We start from the raw sequence: 26,233 nt of genomic DNA, 5'->3' as shown, positions 1-26,233 counted from the left end.
CACTTTCAGGGAGCTATAGACTTGAACCCCAAGATTCTTCTGTCCATCAATGTTGTTCAGGGTCCTGCCATTAACTGCAAACTTGTCCTTAACATTTGATCCCCCAAAGTGCAACACCTCACACTCACCCAGGTAATAGATCTTACTTCAATCATACATCCATAAGGATAACTTGTTTCAAGGAAAAACAAAAGATGGGATATTGTAACTTGTATCTAGTTTATGCACAATTTAGATTAGATTAGATTCCCTTCAGTGTGGAAACAGGCCCTTCGGCCCAACAAGTCCACACCGACCCCTCCGAAGAGTAACTCATTGCCCTACATTTACCCCTTCACTACGGGCAATTTAGCCTGGCCAATTCACCTGACCTGCACATTTTTGGACTGTGGGAGGAAACCGGAGCACCCAGAGGAAGGCCACGCAGACACGGGGAGAACGTGCAAACTCCACACAGACAGAGCCCAAGGCTGGAATTGAACCCAGGATCCTAGTGCTGCGAGGCAGCAGTGCTAACCACTGAGCCACTGTGCCGCCCTTTGTGCTGATATTACAATCTTCAAAATGACCTATCACATTTTTTAAATATTTGAACTTTGAAGTAAATAAATTTCAACTCCTAGTTCTAACTGAGAATGACGCATCAAGGTTTCATGTTAAAAACATCCACTGCATTAAATGACTAAAAAACTCTTCACTAAACATTATTTCCTTTTCCTTAAACTGTAGAAATAAACATTGCACTTCACATCACATTCTTTATCACAAGTAGGTCACATACTTCTCATTTTGAATGAGTTGCTTCTTCTCAACTTTTCTAACCGAGTAACTGTTCTACCACAGAATTAGCTAAAATTATGACAAGCACAGACAGTTTCCAGAGATGAGGTTGAGCAGACTGCTCCGGAAGGTTAGATCGCATGGAATCCAGGGGGAGCTGGCAAATTGGATACACGATTGGCTTGATGGTAGGAAGCAGAGGGTAATAGTGGGAGGATGCTTGTCGGACTGGAGGCTTGTGACTGGTGGAGTGCATCAGGGGTCGGTGCTGGGCCCATTGCTGTTTGTTATCGATATCAATGATTTAGATGAGAATGTACAAGGCATGATTAGTAAGTTTGCAGATGACAACAAACTAGGCGGGATCATGGACAGTGAGGAAGGTTATCAGAAATGGCAGGAAGTGAGGACTGCAGATGCTGGAGATCAGAGCTGAAAATGTGTTGCTGGAAAAGCGCAGCAGGTCAGGCAGCATCCAAGGAGCAGGAGAATCGACGTTTCGTCAGAAATGGCAGCAGGACCTTGATCAGCTGGGGAAATGGGCCGAGAAATGGCAAATGGAGTTTAATATAGACAGGTGTAAGGTCTTACATTTTGGAAAGTCAAATCAAGGGAGGAGTTTCATGGTGAATGGTAGAGCCTTAAGGACTGTAGTGGAACAGAGAGACCTCAGAGTTCAGGTGAAAGTGGAGTCCCAGGTAGACAGGGCAGTGAAGAAACCTTTGGCACATTGGCCTTCATCAGTCAGAGCATTGAGGATAGAAGTTGGGGAGTTTCATTGCTGTTGTACAGGATGTTAGTGAGGCCGCACTTGGAGTATTGTGTTCAGTTCTGGTCACCTTGTTACTGGAAGGACGTTATTAAACTAGAAAGCGTGCAGAAGAAATTTACAAGGATGTTGCCAGGATTCAAGTTGTAGGGAGAGGTTGGACAAGCCAGGACACTTTTCTTGAGAGCTTTTCTTGACACCCACCTGACGAAGGAGCAGTGCTCCGAAAGCTAGTGCTTCCAAATAAACCCGTTGGACTATAACCTAGTGTTGTGTGATTTTTAACTTTGTACACCCCAACACTGGCACCTCCAAATCATTTCTTGACAGCATTAAGAGACTGAGGTGGGATTTTATAGAAGTGTATAAGATCATGAGAGGATGATAGGGTGAATACATTCAGACTTTTTCCCAAAGTTGGGCAATTGACGACTGGAGGCCATTAGTACAAGGTGACGGGAAAGAATAAAAGGGAACCTGAGGGGCAACTATTTTACACAGAGGGTGGTACGCTTATGGAATGAGCCGCCAGTGTAAGTGGTTGAGGCGGGTCCATTAACAACATTTAAAAGGCATCGGGACAAATACATGGATAGGAAAGGGTGAGAAGGATATGGGCTAAGTGCAGGGAAATGGGCTGAGTGTGGATGGACATTTTGGTCAGCATAGACCGGTTTGGGCCGAAGGGCCTGTCTCCATGCTATAGGACTCTATGACAGAAGAGAGCAAGGAGTTAATGCCACAAACCATCAAAGGAGGAAGGTCTATGTTCCTGGTCATATCAAAAAGAGCTAACAGACACATTTAAAACTGTTACAGAGTGAGGCAGCACAATGGCTCAGTGGTGAGGACTGCTGCCTCATAGCACCTGGGACCTAGATTTGATTCCACCCTCGGGTGGCTGTCTGTGTGGAGTTTGTACATTCTCCCAGTGTCTGCGTAGGTTCCCTCGGGTGCTCCAGTTTTCTCCAACAGTCCAACGGTGTGCAGGTAGTTTGGCCATGCTAAATTGCCCCGTAGTGTGCAGGGAAGGGCAGATTAGATTGATCAGCTATGGGAAATGCAGGGTTATAGGGGAGAAGAAGGGTCTGGGATTCTCTTCAGAGGGTTGGTGTACACTCGATGGGCTGAATGGCTTGCTTCCATACTGTAGGGATTCTGTGTTCCCAATCAGTCACATTTGAACAAAATAATCACAATTTTCAATTAATCATTAATCTCAATTAATCATTGTCTTGTGCTGCGAAAGATTTGTGTGAGGCAATTTAAGGGAGTTCTTGTGTACATTTCTTACATTGCTACACACTCCGAAAGAACTTCACTGGCTGCTAAGTCTTTCCTGGTGACCTGAGGTTGCGCAAGACGCTGTAGGAATATGATCATCTCCTGGTCTCTCTCTCTCTCTTGCTTTCCCTCCTTTTATTTCCCACCTAACCCTGACGCTCAAATTCAAAAAAAAATTCACTCTTGCCAACCACTTCATTTTCATTTTTAATGGGCCCCGACGTAAAATTTCATGGTCTACAAAATGAGCTGTAAACCTCTCGGGAGAGCAGGCCTCCACTTGTCTTTTGTACATGACTGATGATCCCAAGTTGTAATGGATCCAGCGCATTTGCAAGGTCCTCACCTGTCTGACTTTCTTTTATCACCTTGGACTGGTGCCTCTCTCTGAGCCCGTACTAAGGCGGTTAATTTTAATTACTCACACCAACGCAAATGGCTCACTTTCTAAAAAGGTTTGGCCATGCCTGGGCCATAAACTACCACAATCCCCTGCCTCTCTTTACAAGGGAATACCGTCACAGGCCGTGCATTTGGCACACTTTACCATGGGGATATAAATCAGCAGACAAAGGAAATCAGTAAACCATGCATGGAGCAGAAACTGTCCAGAGCTAAAGGGGGGGCAAGGACGAAAGGGCAGGTGCAGACCTTGCCAATACTCAGAAATCCATGCTTGGGGAAACCATCTTAATGGGACATCGGGACACAGGACAGCATGGGCCACTCAACGTTCTGAGCCTGCTCTACCATTCAGTAAGCTCATGGCTGATCTGGTTGCCATTTCAACTCGAGGGTTTCTGTCTGCTCTCCCCGCCCCCCCCCCCCCACCCCAATAAATTCCCAATCCCCTCTGTCTCCCAAAATCTATCACACTTGGCCTTGAATAAATTCATTGATCCAGCCGAGCGAGAAAGTGAATTGCAATGGTTTAGCAACATTCTTCACAGGAAAAAGAATTCCTCTTATCTCCATTTGAAAAGGGAGACTATGTGAGGCTACAGCTCCAGTATTGGGATCCACACTATGGGAGAGATGTGATTGCACTGGAGGAGATATACCCAAGATGTTGCCTGGGATGGAGCATTTCAGTTATGAAGAGAGACTGGGCTTGTTTACCTTAGAACAGAGGAGATTGAGAACGGATATGGTTGAGATGTGTAAAATTGTGAGGGGTATAGATAGGGTAGACAGGAAGAAACGTTTGCCCTTGATGGAGGGATGAATGATCAGGGGGAATAGATTTAAGGTAAAAGGCAGAAGGTTTAAAGGGAATGCGAGGTATTTGTCTTTCATCCAGAGGGTGGTGGGAATCTCGAACTCACTACCTGAAAGGGTGGTGGAGGCAAGGAACCCTCACAACATTTCAGGAATTCCACATTCCTGGAAGGATGTGATTGCACTGGAGGAGGTGCAGAGGAGATTCACCAGCGATGCTACATGGGATGGAAAATTTAAGTTTGAGGAAAGATTGGACGGACTTGCGTTGTTTTCGTTCAAGCAGTGAAGACTGAGGGGTGATGTGATTGAGGTGTACAAGGTTATAGGGGCACGGACAGGGTGGATACGGAGGAGCTGTGCCCCTCAGTTGAAGGGTTCAGTCACGGGGAAACATGGGTTCAAGATGAGGGGCAGGAGGTTGAGAGGAGATGTGAGGAAAAACTTTTTTTAAGCAAGAGGGTCTGGAATGCACTGCCTGGGAGCTGGTAGAGGTGAGCTGCCTCACATCCTTTAAGAAACACCAGGATGAGCACTTGGCACATCACAACATCCAAGGCTATGGGCACAATGCTGGTAAATGGGATGAGATTTAAGTAAGGTGTTTCTCATGGGTCGGTGCAGACACGATGGACTGAAGGACCTCATCTGCACCATATGGTTCTGTGATAATGATTAGACATACACTTGTGGTGCCATGACATACAAGGCTATGGATCAAGTGCTGAAAATTGAGAATAGAATTGTTTGGTGGCGGGTTTTGACTGGTCCAGACTCAATGGGCCAAAGGCTGTAGATCTCTATGACACTTGGGGCTAGTAAAATTCTTTCTTTCACTCAAGAAAACTTGGGCTTCTTCATTTTGATCTGGGATCTACATTTTTAAGTGCTATGTGATATAACTGCACCTTAAAAGAGATACCAAAAATTTGTTGTAGCTTACTAAGGAGGGGTTTAAAAAGAGGACGTAACATACCCGAAGGACGTAAAGCTGTCCTTAATATTCTTCGCAACATATCAAGGCAATTCAGATCTTATCCTGGCTTGAGTAAGTGATCTGAAAATCGATCAGGATGCTCGCTCTGACGGCATTTATGGGAGAATGCTCAAAGAAATCCAAGTTGCGATCTAATGAACCATATTTAATGGCTCAGTCAGGTCTGGCATTGTTCCCGCAAGGTGTAGAAAACCCTGTATCCTGCCAATATTTAAAAGTCAAATGCAGGAAATTACAGACTCATTAAGTTTGACTTTAGGTATAGACAAATTACCAGAGGACGTCACTAGAGATGCACTGTCCAAGAGTCTTCACTGGAAAGGACTGATCAGGAATTGCAGTGCAGATTTGGGAAGAGTATGGAGTGCTGAGGTTAGTGTGGATTGTGTTCTCGGACAAGTAGTCTCCTCCACACTCGGTGATACCAAACACAGACTGGGTGACGATTTTGCAGAACACCTCTGCTCTGTCCATAAGGATGATCCCCCCTTTCCAGTCTCATGCCCATTGGCTACACTGTTCCAAAGAAGCTTAATGCATGTTGGAAGAGCAACACCTCGGTTTCCGCTTAGGCATTTTACACAATAATGAGTTACACCACATCAGAGCACCTTCTCTGCCCTGATTCTTACTGCGCGCACACACACACACACACACACACAGTGTCCTGTTGACTTTGCTCTCTGCAAAGTGGTCCCATTTTCTCCTTTTCACACCTACCATTCACACCTATTTTACATCACTATCGCTCCTTTGCTAACATTAGCACTCCCTTGTCTTTTCCTCTGAGCACCTTTGGTTTCTGTTCCATTCATTCATAAAAACAAAACGGGGCAAAAGTGAGGACTGCAGATGCTGGAGATCAGGGTCTAGGTTAGAGTGGTGCTGGAAAAGCACAACAGGTCAGGCAGCATCCGAGGAGCAAGAGAATCAACGTTTCGGGCAAAAGCCCTTCATCAGGAATGAAAAATGTTTTGAAAAAACCATTTTCCAACCTCCTTTAGTTCTGAAAAGGAAGCACAGACTCAAAACATTAACTCTCTCATTAACATTTGTTCTGCACAGATGCTACCAGACCTGCTGAGTTTCTCCAGCATTGTTTGTTTTCAATTTCACATTTCTAGCATATGCAAAGATTTCATTTTTTTTTTAAATTAAGTGCATAAAAGCCTGTTGGAATTGTGTTTCTCTATCACAGTTCACAAAGATCCATGCAGATTAGGAACGTCATCAGGATTTTCTGCATTTATTCAATTGAGGGCTAGGCCTGGAATAGCAACAGTTATGTCTCTGCATTGAGAACGTGAGTTCAAATCCCACTGTGCTCTCGTTATTTGAATTCAATTGGAAATAAAACCTGGTAATAAAATGCGAGTTACAGTGAAAGCGACCATGAAGCTTTCGAAAAATATCAAAATCCCAAGTGGCTCACAAATATCCTGTAGGAAAACAAAACAGTTTCCCTTAGTCAGATTGTACATGCAACTCCAGTTCCATACAAATGCAGTTGAACTACTGCATAACTAAAGGAACGCAACATGTCTGGCGAGAAAGCAGAGTTAACATTTCAGGTCCAGTTAGCCTTTTGTTGAACTGACTGTAGCTACGGAAACGTAGTATATAGGCTTGAGACAGGAGTTGAGGGGGAAAAGGAGGAGGTATATAGGTGGAGACAGAGCCCAGAGAGAGAGAGAAAGACAGGCAGACAAAAGGAATGGATAATGGTAAGCCAGGGAATGAGAAAAGCTGAATTCGGGGACCATATTTAGCTGAAAATCGCATGGCTGTGCTGAAAGTGTAGTGATTGTAACTCAGAATATGAGTTCCCTGACTGGGGCTGCTAATCTGGTCCAATCAGGGAGCCCTGGCTGACATAAAAATATGAACGTAGGAGCAAATTACTGCAGATTAGATTAGATTAGATTCCCTACAGTATGGAAACAGGCCCCTCGGCCCAACCAGTCCACACTGACCCTCCGAAGAGTAACCCACCCAGACCTATTTCCCTCTGACTGTTGCACCTAGCACTACGGGCAATTTAGCATGGCCAATCCATCTGACCTGCGCATCTTTGGACTGTGGGAGAAAACTGGAGCACCCGGCAGAAACCCACTCAGACGCGAGGAGAATGTGCAAACTCCACACGGACCGTTGCCCAAGGCTGGAATTGAACCTGGGACCCTGGTGCTGTGAGGCAGCAGTGCGAACCACTGAACCACCGTGCCGCCCTGCTGGAATCTGCACTGAAAACAGAAAATGCTGGAAATCACAACAGGTCAGGTAGCATCCGTGGAGAGACGGCAAGCTAACGTTTTGAATCCAGATGACTCTTTCTTAGAGCTGATGTAAAGTGTGGAAGGGGCAGCATACTCACAACAGCGTGATCAGATTCCCCTTGGCCTATCTTTTTATGCACCAGTCTCTATATTCAAAGGATCATCCTCTGCCATTTCAGACAACTATAGCAGAACGCCACCACTAAACACATCTTGCCCTCATTCCCCTGTCTGCATTTCACAGGGACCCTTCCCTCTGGGATATCCTAGTCCATTTCTTGATAACAACCAACACTGCCCTCCCTTCCCACACCACCGTCCGATGTAATCACAGCAGGTGCAACTCCTGTCCCTCCACCTCTTCCCTGCTCACCACCCAAAGGCCTAAGCACCTTTCCCGGTGAAGCGGCACATGACCCGCGACTCCTCCAATCTGGTCGACTGCATTCGTTGCACACAGTGCGGCCTCCTCTACACTGGAGAAGCCAAGCACAGACTGGGTGATCACTTTGCAGAACACCTCCGTCTGTGCGGAGGGTCGACCTCAACCTTCCCATAGCCGGTCATTTTAACACAGCATCCTGCTCACATGCCCACGTGGCTGTCCTCGGTACACTGTAATGCTCCTGTGAATCACAGCCCAAACCAGAGGGGCAACATCTCATCTTCAGACTGGACACTTTGCAACCTTCTGGACTTAACGTCCAGCTTCAGACTGTGAACTCATTCTCCTTTCTTTGAGCTTAGCTTGTTGCATTCTCGAACACCGTGCCCTCTCTCTCCCCCGTGGGCGCCTCTGGCTGGGCCCAGCATTTATTGCCCGTCCCCCCGGTTGAGAGGGTGGTGGGCAAGCTGGTTACTTGAGCCAGGATCTGGTCCCAGTGAACAGCGACGTGTTTCCATCGAAGGATGGAGAATCGCTCGGAGGGGAACCTGCAGAGGGCGGTGTTCCCATCTATCTGCTGATGGAAGTGGTCATAGGTTTGGAAGGTACCATCTAAGGAGCCTCAGTGGGTTGCTTGCAAATGGCATATGCTGCTACTACTGAGCGTCGGTGGTGGAGGGAGTGGATGTGGGGCTAACCAAGTGGGCTGCTTTGTCCTGGATGGTGTCGAGCTTCTAGGGTGTTGTTGGAGCTGTCCCCACCCAGGCAAGTGGGTAGCATTCTATAATACTGTGCCTTGCAGATGGTGGACAGGTTTTGGGGTGTCAGGAGGTGAGTTACTTGCTGCAGTATTCCTAGCCTCTGACCTGCTTTTGTAGCCACTGTATTTATATGGCAAATCCAGCTCAATTTCTGGTCAATGGAGGACTGAGTGACGGTAACATCATTGCATGTCAAGGGGCAGTAGTTAGATTCTCTCTCGACGGAGATGGTCATTGGCTGGTACCAGTGTTACTTGCCACTTGTCAGCATATTGTCCGGGTCTTGATGCATTTGAACACGGACTGCTTCAGTACCTGAGGAGTGGTGCAGCCATCAGTGAACATCCCCACTTCTGACCGGATAAGGGGGGGGGGGGGGGAGAGAGAAAGGAAGGGTCATTGATGATGCAGCAGAAGATGGTTGGACCTCTGATGTGCTTGACTCCTAACTGCCCTGCACCATTTTTACCTGCTTATCCAGGGAGACTGTGTCGTTCCCGGGGAGTGCGGACTGGGGGCTATGATGAGAAGAGGTCAGCGCTGGCTCAGGTCAGCCGCCTGCCATCAAAAACCAATTCACACGAAAGTTGTGGACAAACTCGGATTCCTGATGAAGGGCTCCGGCCTGAAACGGCGATTTTCCTGCTCCTCGAATCCTGCCTGACCTGCTGTGCTTTTCCAGCACCACTCTAATCTTGACTCTGACCTCCAGCATCTGCAGTACCCACATCTGCCTCAACCCAGATTCTAGACTGGTATATTCTGCATTAGTCACCTCTCCCGAAGTGAACCGAAGAAAATAAACAGTACAATTAGACAGGATCTAAAGGACTGGCAGAACAGGCTCTTCCTAACCTTGTTTTCCTAGAATACAGTAACTGACAGAAATCAATGATCACATAGTCGAGGGATATAAGAAAATCTGCAAGCAGATTTACACAGCTCAAGGTAAGATATCCATTTTAATTGATGCACCTACTGTTCTTTAGCTCCTCAAAAGTGACAGTGCAAGATGAATGAGCTTCATTAGACGTTGTCTCAGCCCTTTTGGAAAAACTGGATCAGAAACAACAAACCAATCACAAGCAGTTTTAGCTGGATGTCTGGATAGTCAAGAGGTTCGGAAAGGCAGAATTTGCAGAACAATTGATTTGAATTTGAGCAGCGATGTGATAGCGAGAGAATGAGAGCGTGTCGGAGTCATCAAAGCAAATATCTAAACGTCGCCATGTGTACACAGTGAATCGGCAGTGTGGCAATGCTCCAGATGGTTTCTCTGCATTGCAGGGGAGTTACTGAACAGCAAGCGGCCATTCGCTCCATCGGGCCAATGCCACTGAAGCCTCCTGCTAGCCCAGCTCTCCTCATCAACATAACCTTCTACTCCTTTCTCCCTCACGTCTTTGTCTGGAATCACCTTAAATGTAATTTGCCTTATTCCCTGTCAACTGCAATGGTCCGAGCGTTTTTGTTTCAGAGATCCAGAGGCCTCCTTCAGGGAATGTATGCCAACCCTCAGCTTATTAAGGCCCATGGCAGTCACAGCTACATTGTGGGTGTTACCTTCCCCCGAGGAGAAACCGAGGACTGATGAAGAGCTCATGCTCAAAGCGTCGACTCTCCTGCTCCTCGGATGCTGCCTGACTGGCTGTGCATTTTCCAGCACTTATCTTCCTGCTGTTGGAGATCCTTCAGTCCTATGCATTTGCTCAGAGTCAGCGAGTCGTGGAGCTCGGAAACTCTTCGGTCTAATTCATCCATGCCAGCCAGATTTGGCCCATATCCCTCCAAACCTGTCCTATTCATATACCCACCCAGATACCTTTTAAATGTTGCAATTGTACCAGCTTCCACCACTTCCTCTGGCAGCTCATTCCATACACGTACCACTCTCTGCAAGAAAAAGATGCCCTTTAGGTCCCTTTTAAATCTTTCCCACCTCACCTGAACTTTATATCCTCTAGTTTTGGACTTTTCCACCCTGGGAGAAAGACACTGGTCATTCACACAATCCATCCCCCTCATGATTTTATAAACTTCTATAATGGTCACCCCTCAGCACTGCAACTGACTTGTCTGCCATTCTTGGGGGAGCAGCACGGTGGCTCAGTGGTTAGCACGGCTGCCTCACAGTGCCAGGGACCCGGGTTCAATTCCAGCCTTGGGTGACTGTCTGCGTGGAGTTTGCTCCAGTTTCCTCCCACAGTCCAAAGATGTGCAGGTTAGGGTGGATTGGCCATGCTAAATTGTCCCATAGTGCCCAGGGATGGGCAGGTTAGGGTGGATTGGCCGTGCTAAATTGTCCCACAGTGTCCAGGGATATGTAGGTTAGGGTGGATTGGCCATGCTAAATTGTCCCATAGTGCCCAGGGATATGTAGGTTAGGGTGGATTGGCCATGCTAAATTGTCCCATAGTGCCCAGGGATATGTAGGTTAGGGTGGATTGGCCATGCTAAATTGTCCCACAGTGTCCAGGGATATGTAGGTTAGGGTGGGTTAGCCATAGGAAAGTAGGGTTACAGGGATAGGGTAGCAGAGTGAGGCTGGATGGGAAGCCCTTTGGAGGGTTTGTGTGGACTCAACGGGCTGAATGGCCTGCTTCCACATTGTAGGGATTCTATAATTCTATGACATGATGAAGAAAATCCTCCATATTCAGGGAATAGGGAAAACATTTAAGTGGGCGGCACGGTGGCACAATGGTTAGCACTGCTGCCTCACAGAGCCAGAGACCCGGGTTCAGGCGACTGACTGTGTGGAGTTTGCACATTCTCCCCGTGTCTGCGTGGGTTTCCTCCAGTTTCCTCCCACAGTCCAAAAATGTGCGGGTTCGGTGAATTGGCCATGCTAAAATTGCCCGTAGTGTTAGGTGTAGGGGGATGGGTCTGGGTGGGTTGCGCTTCGGCGGGTTGGTGTGGGACTTGTTGGGCCGAAGGGCCTGTTTCCACACTGTAAGTGATCTACTTCCTTAATAATTGTAAGTAATCTAGTTCCTTAAGGAGGGATGTCCAGAATTGTAGGACCTGAAATAGCACCTTTTTCCACATCATAAATTCACCAAGATCCTCAGACAACACCTTCCAAACTCATGACCACTACCATCTAGAAGGACAAGAACAGCAGATACATGCAAAAACAATCCTCCTCCAAGTCCCACACGAACATAGACTGAAGACCGTTGAAAAAACAAACAAACAATGGAGATACTAAAGCCTGCTGCATAAGATAAAGGTGCCTGGCATTACAGCAATGTATCAGCATGGACAGAGGATTAGGTAACTAACAGGAAGCAAAGAGTTGGAATAAATGAGTGCTTTTCTAGTTGGCGATCAGTGACTACTGGTGTGCCTCAGGGATCAGTGTTGGGACCGCAATTGTTTACAATTCACATTGATGACTTGGAGTTGGGGTGTGTAGTGTGTGTCAAAGTTGTCGGATGACATTAAGATGAGTGGTAGAACAAAGTTTGTAGAGGGATATAGATAGTTTAAGTGACTGGGCAAAGGTCAGGCAGATGGAACGCAATGTTGATAAATATGAAGTTATCCATTTCGGGAGAAATCACAGTAAATGGGACTGTTATTTGAACAGTAAAAAAACCTGCAGCATGCTGCAATGCAGAGGGACCTGGGTGTCCTTGTGCGTGAATCACAGAAGGTTGGTCTGCAGGTGCAATAGGTAATTAAGAAGGCAAATGAAATATTGCCCTTTATTGCTAAAGGGATTGAGTTTAAAAAGCAGGGAGGTGACATTGCAGTTGTATAGGGTGCTGGTGAGGCCACACCTGGAGTACTGCGTTACCTCTGTTTTATACAGTCACAGAGATCTAAAGCATGAAAATAGACCCTTTGGCCCAACTTGTCCATGCCACCAATTTTTCAGAATTAAACTAGTCTCCAGCACTATCTCACTGCGGCCAGTGTGCCTGCTCCGGCACTATCTCACTGCGGCCAGTGTGCCTGCTCCGGCACTACCTCACAGCGGCCAGTGTGCCTGCTCTGGCACTACCTCACAGCGGCCAGTGTGCCTGCTCTGGCACTATCTCACAGCGGCCAGTGTGCCTGCTCCGGCACTATCTCACAGCGGCCAGTGTGCCTGCTCCGGCACTATCTCACTGCGGCCAGTGTGCCTGCTCCGGCACTATCTCACTGCGGCCAGTGTGCCTGCTCCGGCACTATCTCACAGCGGCCAGTGTGCCTGCTCTGGCACTATCTCACTGCGGCCAGTGTGCCTGCTCAGGGACTATCTCACTGCGGCCAGTGTGCGTGCTCTGGCACTATCTCACCGCGGCCAGTGTGCCTGCTCTGGCACTATCTCACTGCGGCCAGTGTGCCTGCTCAGGGACTATCTCACTGTGGCCAGTGTGCCTGCTCCAGCACTCCTCGTTGCGGCCAGTGTGCCTGCTCCGGCACTATCTCACAGCGGCCAGTGTGCCTGCTCCGGCACTATCTCACAGCGGCCAATGTGCCTGCTCCGGCACTATCTCACAGCGGTCAGTGTGACTGCTCCGGCACTATCTCACTGCGGCCAGTGTGCCTGCTCCGGCACTCCTCGTTGCGGCCAGTGTGCCTGCTCCGGCACTATCTCACAGCGGCCAGTGTGCCTGCTCCGGCACTATCTCACAGCGGCCAGTGTGCCTGCTCCGGCACTCCTCACTGCGGTCAGTGTGACTGCTCCGGCACTCCTCACTGCGGTCAGTGTGACTGCTCCGGCACTCCTCACTGCGGCCAGTGTGCCTGCTCCAGCACTCCTCATTGCGGCCAGTGTGCCTGCTCCGGCACTCCTCACTGCGGCCAGTGTGCCTGCTCCAGCACTACCTTACTGCGGTCAGTGTGCCTGCTCCAGCACTACCTCACTGCGGCCAGTGTGCCTGCTCCAGCACTCCTCGTTGCGGCCAGTGTGCCTGCTCCGGCACTCCTTACTGCGGTCAGTGTGCCTGCTCCAGCACTACCTCACTGCGGCCAGTGTGCCTGCTCCAGCACTCCTCGTTGCGGCCAGTGTGCCTGCTCCGGCACTCCTCACTGCGGCCAGTGTGCCTGCTCCGGCACTCCTCACTGCGGCCAGTGTGCCTGCTCCGGCACTCATCACTGCGGTCAGTGTGCCTGCTCCGACACTATCTCACAGCGGCCAGTATGCCTGCTCCGGCACTCCTCACTGCGGCCAGTGTGCCTGCTCTGGCACCACCTCATTGCGGCCAGTGTGCCTGCTCTGGCACCACCTCATTGCGGCCAGTGTGCCTGCTCCGGCACTATCTCACTGCGGCCAGTGTGCCTGCTCTGGCACCACCTCATTGCGGCCAGTGTGCCTGCTCTGGCACCACCTCATTGCGGCCAGTATGCCTGCTCTGGCACTATCTCACTGCGGCCAGTGTGCCTGCTCTGGCACCACCTCATTGCGGCCAGTGTGCCTGTTCTGGCACTATCTCACTGCGGCCAGTGTGCCTGCTCCGGCACCACCTCATTGCGGCCAGTGTGCCTGCTCCGGCACTCCTCACTGCGGTCAGTGTGCCTGCTCCGGCACCACCTCATTGCGGCCAGTGTGCCTGCTCTGGCACCACCTCATTGCGGCCAGTGTGCCTGCTCCGGCACTATCTCACTGCGGCCAGTGTGCCTGCTCCGGCACTCCTCATTGCAGCCAGTGTATTACAACAGGAGAATCTGGTGGGGCAGTTTTTATTTACCGTATATACTCCAGTAATAGTCAAATTTTCTTGACTACATTTTAAGGTTAAATGTATGGGGCCGAATACTACATGGATACTACTTTTGAGGGGCTGAAATTGATGCCCAGCAAAATTCATACCATATCATTAGCAGAAGCGCAACTGATCCCTAAACTAACAATGGAAAATAAACAACTTATGGTAATTCGGAAATTCCGGAGCGGAGCACAACAGCCAGCAGACTGGAAGACCAGGAGTGGGGTGGGACAACTGGCAGACTGGAACGGGACGTGACGGCTGGCACACTGACTCAGAAACGTTGATCTGTTATCTGCGAGGAACTAGGGTCACCTTTCCCACGAGATGTGTGGGAAATTCCAGGTTATTTGGCCAAAGATAGGAGGTCGGCTTTTACACGAGATTGATTATTACTCGGGTACACACGGTAGATAACACGGTTTAATGATTTTCGGATACATGAATCCCAGGAATCCGGTGCACAAAGCACCTGACAGACAATAGGAAAGCTGGACTGAAATACAGAATTATATTATTGAGGTACAGCCTGAAACAGGCGAATGCCCCCACCTTGGTGAAATCCCACCCGGACCTCCTCCCTCCACTTCAGCTCATCCCATCCACACACTTATCTATACCCCTGTCCCCCACAGGTTTTTATTTCAAATTCACTCACAGGATGTGGGCACTGCTGGCTCGACCAGCATTTATTGCCCATCCCTAATCGCCCAGGGGGCAGTTAAAGAGTCTGGAGTCACACGTCGGCCAGGCCAGGTGAGGATGGCAATATCCTTCCCTGAAGAACATCAGTGAACCAGATGGGCTGTTCCTGACAATATTCTGGATCAGTGGTGCTGGAAGAGCACAGCAGTTCAGGCAGCATCCGAGGAGCTTCGCCTGAATTGCTGTGCTCTTCCAGCACCACTGATCCAGAATCAGGTTTCCAGCATCTGCAGTCATTGTTTTTACCTTTTGTTCCTGACAATGGCCATTCTTAATTCCAATTTTTTTATTTTTATTTGCCATGATGGGATTCGAACCTGGGTGCCCAGGACATTAACTGGGGTCTGTGCATTAGTAGCCTAGCAATAATATCGCTAGGACGACGCCTCTCCCAGCTTGAGGAGCTTTAGTAATGTAAAGTCGTCATAGACGTAGAAGGACCACTGGGCTCCTCTCTCTTTAGAGACAGGCGGCTGGTGCGGTTCAACCGTGCCTCAGGTGGAGATGAGAAGGACAGCCCTTCGTGGTAAACTCAGCCGGTGTGGGATCTGAAGCCTCGGCACTGACACCGGAAAAACACTAACCAATGGGTGACTGTGTCGAGAGTGCAGTGCTGGCAAAGCACAGCAGGTCAGGCAGCATCCGAGGGGCAGGAGAATAGACGTTTCGGGCCTAAGCCCTTCAATGGTGACTGCGCCATTCGACACACAAGTCTGGCTCTGCTCTTTTGAGTAGAAACCCTCCCCTTCCAACCCCTCAGTAACATAAAGGACTACCTAAACGGTATCATAATTATGTTCACGACGCAGTCCCCCTGCTTCACGTCACTGTTTATCAGAAGTAAATCTCCAGAACAGCCTGCAAGCATTAAAAGTGCCTGCAATTCACACCAAGTTTTATGAGAGATTTGCAAATCAATTAACTTGGAAGAGTTGACCTTTTAGCAGTCACGGGAATCAGTGAGCACTGCTTCCCAGAGGACTTCCTTATCACTGCTCTTTTGATAACCAAAAGAAACGGATGAATATTTGTGCATCCAGATGTCTGATAACATTAACAATACAGTCTATCGTCAGCGAACTCCCACGATGAAACAGCTATGAGCCAATTCATTCAGACGCCAAACGCTGCCCTCCTCCATCGGGCGGCTGAACCATATCGCACAGGCCCACACAGTCTGCACACCAGCAATGCCACTCCTTCCAGGTTGGGGGCGGGGGGAGTAGAGCTCACAAAATAGGAAACTGCAAAACGCAAAGAACCAATTTTTACAGACGCACCACAGAAAGTGTTTTCTCTCTGGATGCATCACAGCTCAGTGTGGCAACTGATCTGCCCAGGACTGTGAGAAACTACAGAGAGTTACGAACACAGCCCAATCCATCATGCAAGCCAACCTTCCGCCTGTTAAAAACCGAAAGAACTGCGGATGCTGTAAATCAGAAACATAAACAAAAGTTGCTGGAAAAGCTCAGCAGGTCTGGCAGCATCTGTGAAGACAAATTAGAGTTAACATTTCGGGTCCAGTGACCATTCTTCAGGGATTCCATCCATTGACTCCATCTACACTTCCCACTGCCTCAGGAAGACAGCCGACATCATCAAAGACCCCTCCAACCCCAGTTGTAATCTCTTCCAACCTCTTCCGTTTGGCAGAAGATACATAAGCTTATTCGCACCGACTGACAGATTCAAGAACAGCTTCTTCCCCACTGTTGTTAGACTGCTGAATGGACCCCTCAAATTTTACGAGGTAAAAACAATGACCGCAGATGCTGGAAACCAGATTCTGGATTAGTGGTGCTGGAAGGGCACAGCAGTTCAGGTAGCATCCAAGGAGCAGCGAAATCGACGTTTCGGGTAAAAGCCCTTCATCAATTTTATATTTAATGTTGGTCCTATTCTTTGTGCACCTTATGGGGGTGGCACAGTGGCTCAGTGGCTCAGTGGTTAGCACTGCTGCCTCATAGCACCAGGGACCCAGGTTGGATGCCCGCCTGTCTGTGTGGAGTTTGCACGTTCTCCCCGTGTCTGCATGAATTTCCTCGGGTGGTCCGATTTCCTCCCACAATCCAAAGATGTGCAGGTCAGGTGAATTGGCCGTGCTAAATTGACCGTAGTGTTAGGTGTGTTAGTCAGGGGTAAATATAGGGTAGGGGAATGGGTCTGGGTGGGTTTCTCTTCGGAGGGGCGGTGTGGACTTGTTGGGCTGAAGGGCCTGTTTCCACACTGTAGAGAATCTAATCTAATCACCTCTGAAGCTGTAACATTGTATTCCTCGCTCTGTTCTATTACCCTGATGCACTTTGTATGGTATGGTCTGCTTGCACGGCACACAAAACAAAACTTTTCATTGTACCTCGGCACATGTGACAACAATAAACCAAATAACAAGACACAAACCAACAAAGCCTCCTCGAGGATCTGACCTGCAAAACCTGGGTCAAGCTGACCTCTGAGGAGGCAAGCTGGTGACAGGTTCATATGGAAATGGCTGGGTGTTCCCAGTGAGTGGGTTCCTTTGACATTTATAGAAGTTGCTTATTAAGTCTAACAAGAGAACACACACAGACACACACACACAAAAGCGACCAGTAAGATAGCGCCATTCGTTGCAAGAGGATGAGTGTAGCTGTATTCACTTCCAAAGCTAAAGACCAAACTCATTGGATGGGGACGGAAGACATCAGAGATAGAGCATCGAATACAATCGAGTGTTTGGTATTTAAACTGGGGGGGCCGGGGGGGTGCAGCATTTGCGCGAGTCCATTGTGCCTGTTGGCAATCATCCCTCTCCCATTAAAAAGAGAGCACACAAGGAGAAAAAGGGAGAAACGACCGCCAACAACAGCAGCGTTTTACATGGAGAAATTTCCCAGGAGCAATGAGCAGCAGTTGATTGTGTTCATGTAGCTGCACTGTGATCACAGAATCTATTCCCTCAAGTGGCTCCTGGTGATGCAGTCACCTCATTAACTCCGCCTGAAACGCCTGCAGACTTCCCCATTACCATTAATTAGCGGTGAACCACTTACTCAGTGATTTCTTCAGTCACGGTGTGCTCCACTTGCAGCCTGGAGTTGACCTCGATGAAAAAGTACTTGTCTTGCTTGTCGACAAGAAATTCCACTGTGCCAGCGTTCTCATAACCCACCTGAGCAGGGAGGAATTGAAAGAACATGAAAAGCAATGAGATACACAGGAATAGGTCACACAGCACTTCAGGCCAGTACTGCCCTCCATTTGCAATTTCTCTTTGCAAAGCCACCTTCTTACAAGCATCAAAAAACACAAAACAAAGTAAATAGGAGCAGGAGGAGACCATTCAGCCCTATGATCCTGATGTCCCATTCAGTATGACCATGGCTGATTAGATTAGGTTCCCTACAGTGTGGAAACAGGCCCTTCGGCCCAACCAGTCCACACCGACCCTCCAAAGAGTAACCCACCCAGACCCATTTCCCTCTGACTAATGCACCGAACTCTCTGGGTAATTTAGCCTGGCAATTCACCCTAACCTGCACATCTTTGGACTGTGGGAGGAAACCGGAGCACCTTGAGGAAACCCACACAGTCACGGGGAGAATGTGCAAACTCCCCACAGACATTCACCTGAGGCTGAAATCGAACTTGGGACCTTGGTGCTGTGAGGCAGCAGTGCTAACCACTGAGTCTCCATGCCACCCAACTCAGTCCTGTTCCCACTTTCTCCCTTCTGATCAATGCATCACCAACAGAGATTCATAGAGTGACTGCAGCTCAGGACAAAACCATTTGGCCCCCTCGAACTGTGTGCCAACTTTCTGAAGGAGCAGCTTAGCCAGCCCTGCAGACCTCGTCCCCATCATCCTCCAAACCTCTTCTCCTGTGACAACTGTTCAATATCCTTCAGAAAGACTCGACAGGGTTTGCCCCTCTTGATGGGAAACCTCACCAATTGCTGCATAAACAGTTTTCCCTCACATCGCTGTCATATCTTCTCCCAGTTCACTCGGTTGCTTGACCCCTCTGCCAATGGAAACAGCTTCTCCCCATCTACGTTGTCCGGACTCCTCGCAATTTTGAACGCCTTGGTCTGACCTCTATTCAAACTTTTACTCCCAGGGGAACTACCCTCAGTTTCTCCAATCTACCCTCATCGTGGAGGTCCTTCTGACCTGGAACAATTCGCTGAACGACCGCAGGATCCCTACAGTGCAGAAAGAGGCCATTCGGCCCCTCGAGTCTGCAATGACCCTCCGAAGAGCATCCCACTCAGAACAGCAGCACCAACGCCCCCCCCCCCCNTGCACATCCCAGGACACTATGGGACAATTTAGCACGGCCAATCCACCCTAACCAGCACATCCCTGGGCACTATGGGACAATTTAGCACGGCCAAACCATCCTAACCTGCACATCCCTGCGCACTATGGGACAATTTAGCACGGTCAAACCACCCTAACCAGCACATCCCTGGGCACTATGGGACAATTTAGCATTGCCAAACCATCCTAACCTGCACATCCCAGGACACTATGGGACAATTTAGCACGGCCAATCCACCATAACCTGCACATCTCCACCCTAACCTGCACATCCCTGGGCACTATGGGACAATTTAGCATGGCCCAAACCACCTAACCTGCACATCCCTGGACACTATGGGACAATTTAGCATGGCCAAACCACCCTAACCTGCACATCCCTGAACACTATGGGTCAATTTAACATGGCCAAACCATCCTAACCTGCACATCACTGGACACTATGGGACAATTTAACATGGCCAAACCACCCTAACCTGCACATCCCTGAACACTATGGGACAATTTAGCATGGCCAAACCACCCTAACCTGCACATCCCTGAACACTATGGGACAATTTAACATGGCCAAACCATCCTAACCTGCACATCTTTGAACTGTGGGAGGAAACCAGAGCACCCAGCAGAAACGCACGCAGACACAGGGAGAATGTGTAAACTCCGCACAGACAGTCTGCCGAGGGTGGAATCGAAATCTGGGTCCCTGGTGCTGTAAGCCACTGAGCCACAGCGCAGCCCCAAACCTCACCCACTCTAAAAGAGAGCTCGCATCTTGGTACAGTGGGGCGCAGGACAGCAGATGTGCAGAATACTATACTGGAGAGACACTGAGGCAGAAAATACTCGATTGATCAGCAGAGACAGCCCTCACACTGCAGGCACTGCATGTAATGGAACAACACTGGCTGGACGTGATGCCTTATAATGCAGAGAACATGAAAACAGCAATGATTCCACCCAACAGGGCTGCGAAGCCGAAACAAATTATTTGTTACAATTAGACACACACAAGTGGCAGTTTTGTTCAATAGCCATTACTTACGTTTTGCCAAGAGAAAAAATGGGCCAATTAGACAGACCCCTGCAGAGATGGTGCACCAGCAAATGTGACATTAAACGGTGGACAATCCCAATTACTACTCGAAGCATTCATCACCAGAAAATTAACAGGCCATCAGCTGTGCATTAGAATTTCACCATCTACGTTCCCTCGGCATTTAACACATTGCAGATACATCATGCCCAATGCTACCTCAACCAGCTGATCTTGGCTTACCACCAACCATCCCTTCGAATGCCCAGCTTTTTGCCTCTCGTTTTCTCTGGGCTCCGTCTCCACATATCTGCTCACCCAGAATGCCTACAGCCTGTAAACAGGCCCTTTGGCCCAACAAGTCCACACCGACCCTCCGAAGAGTAACCGACTTACACCCATTCCCCTACCCTACATTAACCTCAGACCAACGTACCTAACCTGCACATCCCTGGGCACTATGGGTAATTTAGCACAGCCAATCCACCCTAACTTACACATCCCTGGGCACTATGGGACAATTTAGCACAGCCTATCCACCCTAACCTGCACATGCCTGGGCACTATGGACAATTTAGCACAGCCAATCCACCCTAACCTGCACATCCCTGGGCACTATGGGGCAATTTAGCGCGGCCAATCCACCCTAACCTGCACATCTTTGGATTGTGGGAGGAAACCCCACGCAGACACAGGGAGAACGTGCAAACTCGGCGCAGTCGCCTGCGGCAGGAATTGAATTGTAGGCAGCAGTGCTAACCACTGAGCCACTGTGCTGCCCCCACCCTGCTGACTCCTTCTGACAGAGCTGCTGAGTTTTACCAGCAGTTTGTGCTTGTGTTCCAGCTGATTTTTATTCTCAGTCGGGCCTTGGGTAGCATTGTAGAACAGAGGAACCTAGGCTCCCTGGCACACAATTCTTTGAGGTTTCCTTCGCACACAGACAGGCTGGTGAGGAAGGTGTTTAGCACGCTTGCCTTCATTGCTCGGTCCTTTGAACATAGGAGTTGGGACGTCATGTTGAAGTTTTACAGGACATTGGTGAGGCCTCTTCTGGAATACTATGTAAAAACAATGACTGCAGATGCTGGAAACCAGAGTCTAGATTAGAGAAGTGCTGGAAAAGCACAGCAGTCCAGGCAGCATCCCAGGAGCAGGAAAATCGACGTTTCGGGCAAAACCCCTTCATCAGGAATACAGGTCGACTGGAATACTAAGTCCAGTTCTGGTCGCCCAGATGTAGGAAGGATATTATTAAGCTGGAGAGGGCTCAGAAGATGTTGCTTGGTATGGAAGGTTTGAGTTGTAAAGAAAGGCTGGGACTTTTTTTCCCTGAAGCGTAGGAGGTTGAGAGGTGACATTATAGAGATTTATAAAATCATAAGGGGTACAGATCGGATTAATGATAGGTGTCTTCTGCCCTAGGATGAGGGATTTCAAGACTAGGGGGGGAACATTCTTAAGCTAAGAGGAGAGAGATTTAAAAAAGACATGAGAAATATTTTACACAGAGGGTGGTTCGCATGCAAAACAAACTTCCTGAGGAAGTGGTGGACGTAGATACAATTGCAATTTTTAAAAGACACTCGGATATATACATGAATAGAAAAAGCTTGGGCTCGGGTCAAATTGGTGGGATTAATTCAGTTTGGGATGATGTTCCACATAGAGCATTGCCCCATTATAGGAAGGAGGTGGTGGCGGCTTTGTTGAGGGTGCAGAAGAGGGTATTGCCTGGATTAGAGGCTATGAGCCATAAGGAAAGGTTGGGACAAAAAAACTCAGGTTCCTTTCTCTGGAGCAGCAGAGGCTGAGGGGCTGATAGACGTCTATAAAACTATGAGATGCATAGATAGGATTGATGGTGAGAATCCTTTTCCCCTAGAGTTGAAATGTCTGATACTCGAGGGCATGCATTTAAGGTGAGAGGGAGAAAGTTCAAAGGAGATGTGAGGGGCAAGTGTTTTACACAGAGTGTGATAGGAGTCTGGAAAGTGCTGCTAGGTGTGGTGGGGGAGGCAGATAGGATTTTAAGTCAGCATATGAATGTGCAAGGAATGAAGGGATATGAACCAAGGGCAGGCAGAAGGGTTTAGCTTAATTTCGTGTCATATTCAACACAACATTGTGGGCCAAAGGGACCATTCCTGTCCTGTACAGTTCTACGTTCTATGGATTAGTTAATCCAGTCCACAGTACATAGAGCATCCGTTTCCATGTTGTTTAACTCTATGACTCTACAACCAAAACACAGACTTGCACTATCATGGCAACTTCCGCAACTTTAGGGCATCCAATGAAATATTTCTGAAAGGGAGCAATTGGTGGCAGCGATTTGAATACAACAGATGGATAAAAAGGAAGGAAGCAGAATGTGACAGTAAACTAGAATAAACAAAATCAGAACGCACAAACTGTTGCAGGTTCATTAGGAGGAAGAGACGAGCAAAAGTAAACAGGGGGTCCCTTCGAGTCATTGAGCAAATATTTTGTAACCCTTCACCGTAGATTACACAAAAACATTGCAGGAATAGCGGGGTTCCAAGTTTTTAATGACAGCTAAGATCTGAAGGGGACCAAGGCGGGCAAGGGCAGGTTGCTGGTGAAGTTACAGCGACGTCTCCAATCACAGGAGGGGGCCTGGCTGCGGCAAATCACCTCTGAGGATTTTCATAAACAGCAAACACAGTGGGATGTGCACAGGAGCTATCCGCCTGCTTACTAATCCAGGGATAGTACCAACATCGCACTACCTCCTCTCTTTATGTAAACAGTCCGCCTGATTACTACTCTGGTGATAATACCAATACGCCATCACCTCCCCTGTTTACACAAATAGTCTGCCCTTTTACGAATCCAATTTTGCCACCACCTCCTCTTTTTGCGCTGTCCTCACAGTTTATTGTCCAACTCAGCTTTGTATTATCACACTGGACCATACCAAGCTAGATACAGGCCATTCAGCCCTCGAATCTGCTAAGACATTCAATAAAGATCATGACTAATCTGATTTCAACCTCAGCTCTCTGAGCCTGCACACCCTTGATTATCCCTTTTAAAAATCACACAACACCAGGTTATAGTCCAACAGGTTTAATCGGAAGCACACGAGCTTTCAGAGCCACGCTCCTTCATCAGGTGGTTCTCAGGCGTCGCTCCGAATGCTAAATCTGTTGGACTATAACCTGGTGTTGTGTGATTTTTTAACTTTGTCCACCCCAGTCCAACACCGGCATCTCCAAATCATGATTATCCCTTGGTAATGAAGAATCTATCTGCCTGAGTCTTAGAAATATTTTTTAGATTCTGCATCTGCTTCCTTTTGAGGAAGACTCTCAACACTCAGAGAAAAGTGCTTCTTCATCCATCCCTGTTAATGGTAAAATGTTGCTGAGGAGAGATATACTTTGCATTGCAGGAACTTCCGAAAACGCTCAATCATCGAGGAAGGGGTTTGTTTTATAAGGAAGCATTGAGCGGCTTGGGCCGACGGCCGTTAGAGCTTTGAGGAATGAGCGATGCACTTACTGAAACAGAACACATTCTGAGAGGTTTGACAGGTTTGAATACCTTAAGGGGAGACTCAAACTAGGGGGTCACAGTCACAAAATGGTCAGAATAATAGAAAGATAACTTATGTAAACGGAGAGAAATTTCAGAGTGCTCTGGTGTAGAGGGATCTGGGTGGCTGTTGTGCATGAATTTCAGAAAACTAGTATACATGAATAGTGGGTAATCAAAAATACAAATGATGGCATTCATTGCTAAAGGACAGAGTATGCAAGTGGGGGAGTGTTGCTGCAATTGTACCAGGTATTGGTGAGACTGTAGTTGGAGCACCGCGTACAAGTTCTGTCCCTTCATTCGGGGAAGGATGCAGTTGTAACAGAGGCAGTTCAGACAAGGTTCACAAGATTGATTCTAGAGTAGAGGGGTTTGTTTTACGAAGGGAGTTTCAGCAGCTGTGGCCTACACTCTTGAGTTTGGAAGAGGAGATCTAATTGAGGTAAATAAGATACTAAAGGAGATTGACAAAGCTGGCATCGAGAAGATGCTTCCTCACGTGGGGCAATCGAGAACGAGAGGTCATCGTGTTCGGATAAGGGGTGGCCCGTTTAAAACGAGAGGTGATTATGAGAAATTTCTTCGTCAATCTGTGGAAGTCACTCTCCCAGAGTGTGGTGGATGCTGGGACATTGACTAAATTTAAGGAGCGGATAGATTTTTTTAAGTAGCAATGGGCAGGAGGGTTACAGACAGCAGTCGTAAAAGATTAGATTAGATTACTTACAATGTGGAAACAGGCCCTTCGGCCCAACAAGTCCACACCGCCCCGCCGAAGCGCAACCCACCCATACCCCTACCCCTACATTTACATTTACCCCTTACCTAACACTACGGGCAATTTAGCATTGCCAATTCACCTGACCTGTACATCTTTGGACTGTGGGAGGAAACCGGAGCACCCGGAGGAAACCCACGCAGACACGGGGAGAACGTGCAAACTCCACACAGTCAGTCGCCTGAGGCGGGTATTGAACCCGGGTCTCTGGCGCTGTGAGGCAGCAGTGCTAACCACTGTGCCACCGTGCCGCCCACTGAAGTGGGAGTTGAGGCTGACATGTGATCAGCCATGATCGCATCAAAGGGCGGAGCAGGCTCAAGGGGCTGAACAGGGACCTACTCCTGCCGCCAGCTGTTATGTTCTTGTGAAAGACGCCAGCTGAAGTGGAAAGTACTCCCTCGGGACTGGAGTGCTCACGCCTCTGGAGTGCGACTTGGAAGTCATGACTTTCTAACTTCCAGCTGAAAGACAGCACATTACCCTCTGAGCCTCAGTTAACACATTTAATTAAAGATTAATGAAAGGAGAGGGCAAGTATCTCTTAATTATCAAATCACATATTATGAATAATAAAAGCGGTCGCAAGAGAGAAGGCGAGTCGTCGTACTTCAAGGTACTTATGATCCGAGTAGAATTATTTTCTCTCTGACCGAACCATCTTCTCTGAATACAGTTAATGCAGGAGAGAAGGGGAATTGGTATGGAAAGAAAAGATGAATGGAGTGGTGACACTGGACTTCCATTCTGAAGTACGCATGTCAAGCCAGGCCAGCATGTCAGAGTCCGCCAACTGTACTGGCTTTTAACGTTACAGAGTCATACAGCACTGAAACAGACCCTTTGGTCGTAATTTTCCTTTCTGTACATGGACTTTAACCTCGCTTGGACTGTCCTCCTGGCAAAATTAGAGGGCAAGGATGATTATCTAGGTTAAGAAGGTTATTTACCATGCTTAAAAATGTGTTGCTGGAAAAGCGCAGCAGGTCAGGCAGCATCAAAGGAGGAGAATCGACGTTTCGGGGATAAGCCCTTCTTCAGGAATGAGGAGGGTGTGCCAAGCAGGCTAAGATAAAAGGTAGGGAGGGGGGACTTGGGGGAGGGGCGTTGGGAATGCGATAGGTGGAAGGTGGTTAAGGTGAGGGTGATAGGCCGGAGAGGGGGTGGGGGCGGAGAGGTCAGGAAGAAGATTGCAGGTCAAGAAGGCGGTACTGAGTTTTTACAGGGGGCAGGGTGGGAAGAAGTGTAATCTAGGTAAAACGCCATCCCATATTCCCAATTCCTTCACCTCCGCCGCATCTGCTCCCTGGAGGACCAGTTCCAATACCATACAACCCAGATGGCCTCCTTCTTTAACGACCGCAATTTCCCCCCAGACGTGGTCGACGATGCTCTCCACCGCATCTCCTCCACTTCCCGCTCCTCCGCCCTTTAGCCCCGCCCCTCAAATCGCCACCAGGACAGAACCCCACTGGTCCTCACCTACCACCCTACCAACCTCCATATACAGCGTATCATCCTTTGTCATTTCCGCCACCTCCAAACGGACCCCACCACCAGGGATATATTTCCCTCCCCTCCCCTATCAGCGTTCCGAAAAGACCACTCCCTCCGTGACTCCCTCGTCAGGTCCACACCCCCCACCAACCCAACCTCCACTCCCAGCACCTTCCCCTG

At 48.6% G+C, this 26,233-nt stretch overlaps 1 protein-coding gene across 5 annotated transcripts in view; it reads right to left on the bottom strand.

Annotated features, from left to right (window-relative positions):
* LOC122543886 (pyruvate carboxylase, mitochondrial-like) overlaps window positions 1-26,233 on the bottom strand; it is a 567,831-nt gene that overhangs the window by 407,481 nt on the left and 134,117 nt on the right. For all 5 annotated transcript variants that reach the window (XM_043682747.1, XM_043682746.1, XM_043682749.1 and 2 more), the window contains one exon: window positions 17,910-18,028. In XM_043682747.1, the coding sequence (XP_043538682.1) occupies window positions 17,910-18,028 (119 nt within the window). The remainder of the gene's footprint in view (window positions 1-17,909; window positions 18,029-26,233) is intronic.

This window comes from Chiloscyllium plagiosum, chromosome 45, assembly GCF_004010195.1.
Source record: "Chiloscyllium plagiosum isolate BGI_BamShark_2017 chromosome 45, ASM401019v2, whole genome shotgun sequence".
Classification (NCBI taxonomy): domain Eukaryota; kingdom Metazoa; phylum Chordata; class Chondrichthyes; order Orectolobiformes; family Hemiscylliidae; genus Chiloscyllium; species Chiloscyllium plagiosum.
Note: the sequence above shows the minus strand (reverse complement) of the source record. Positions and strands in the feature narration are given on the sequence as shown.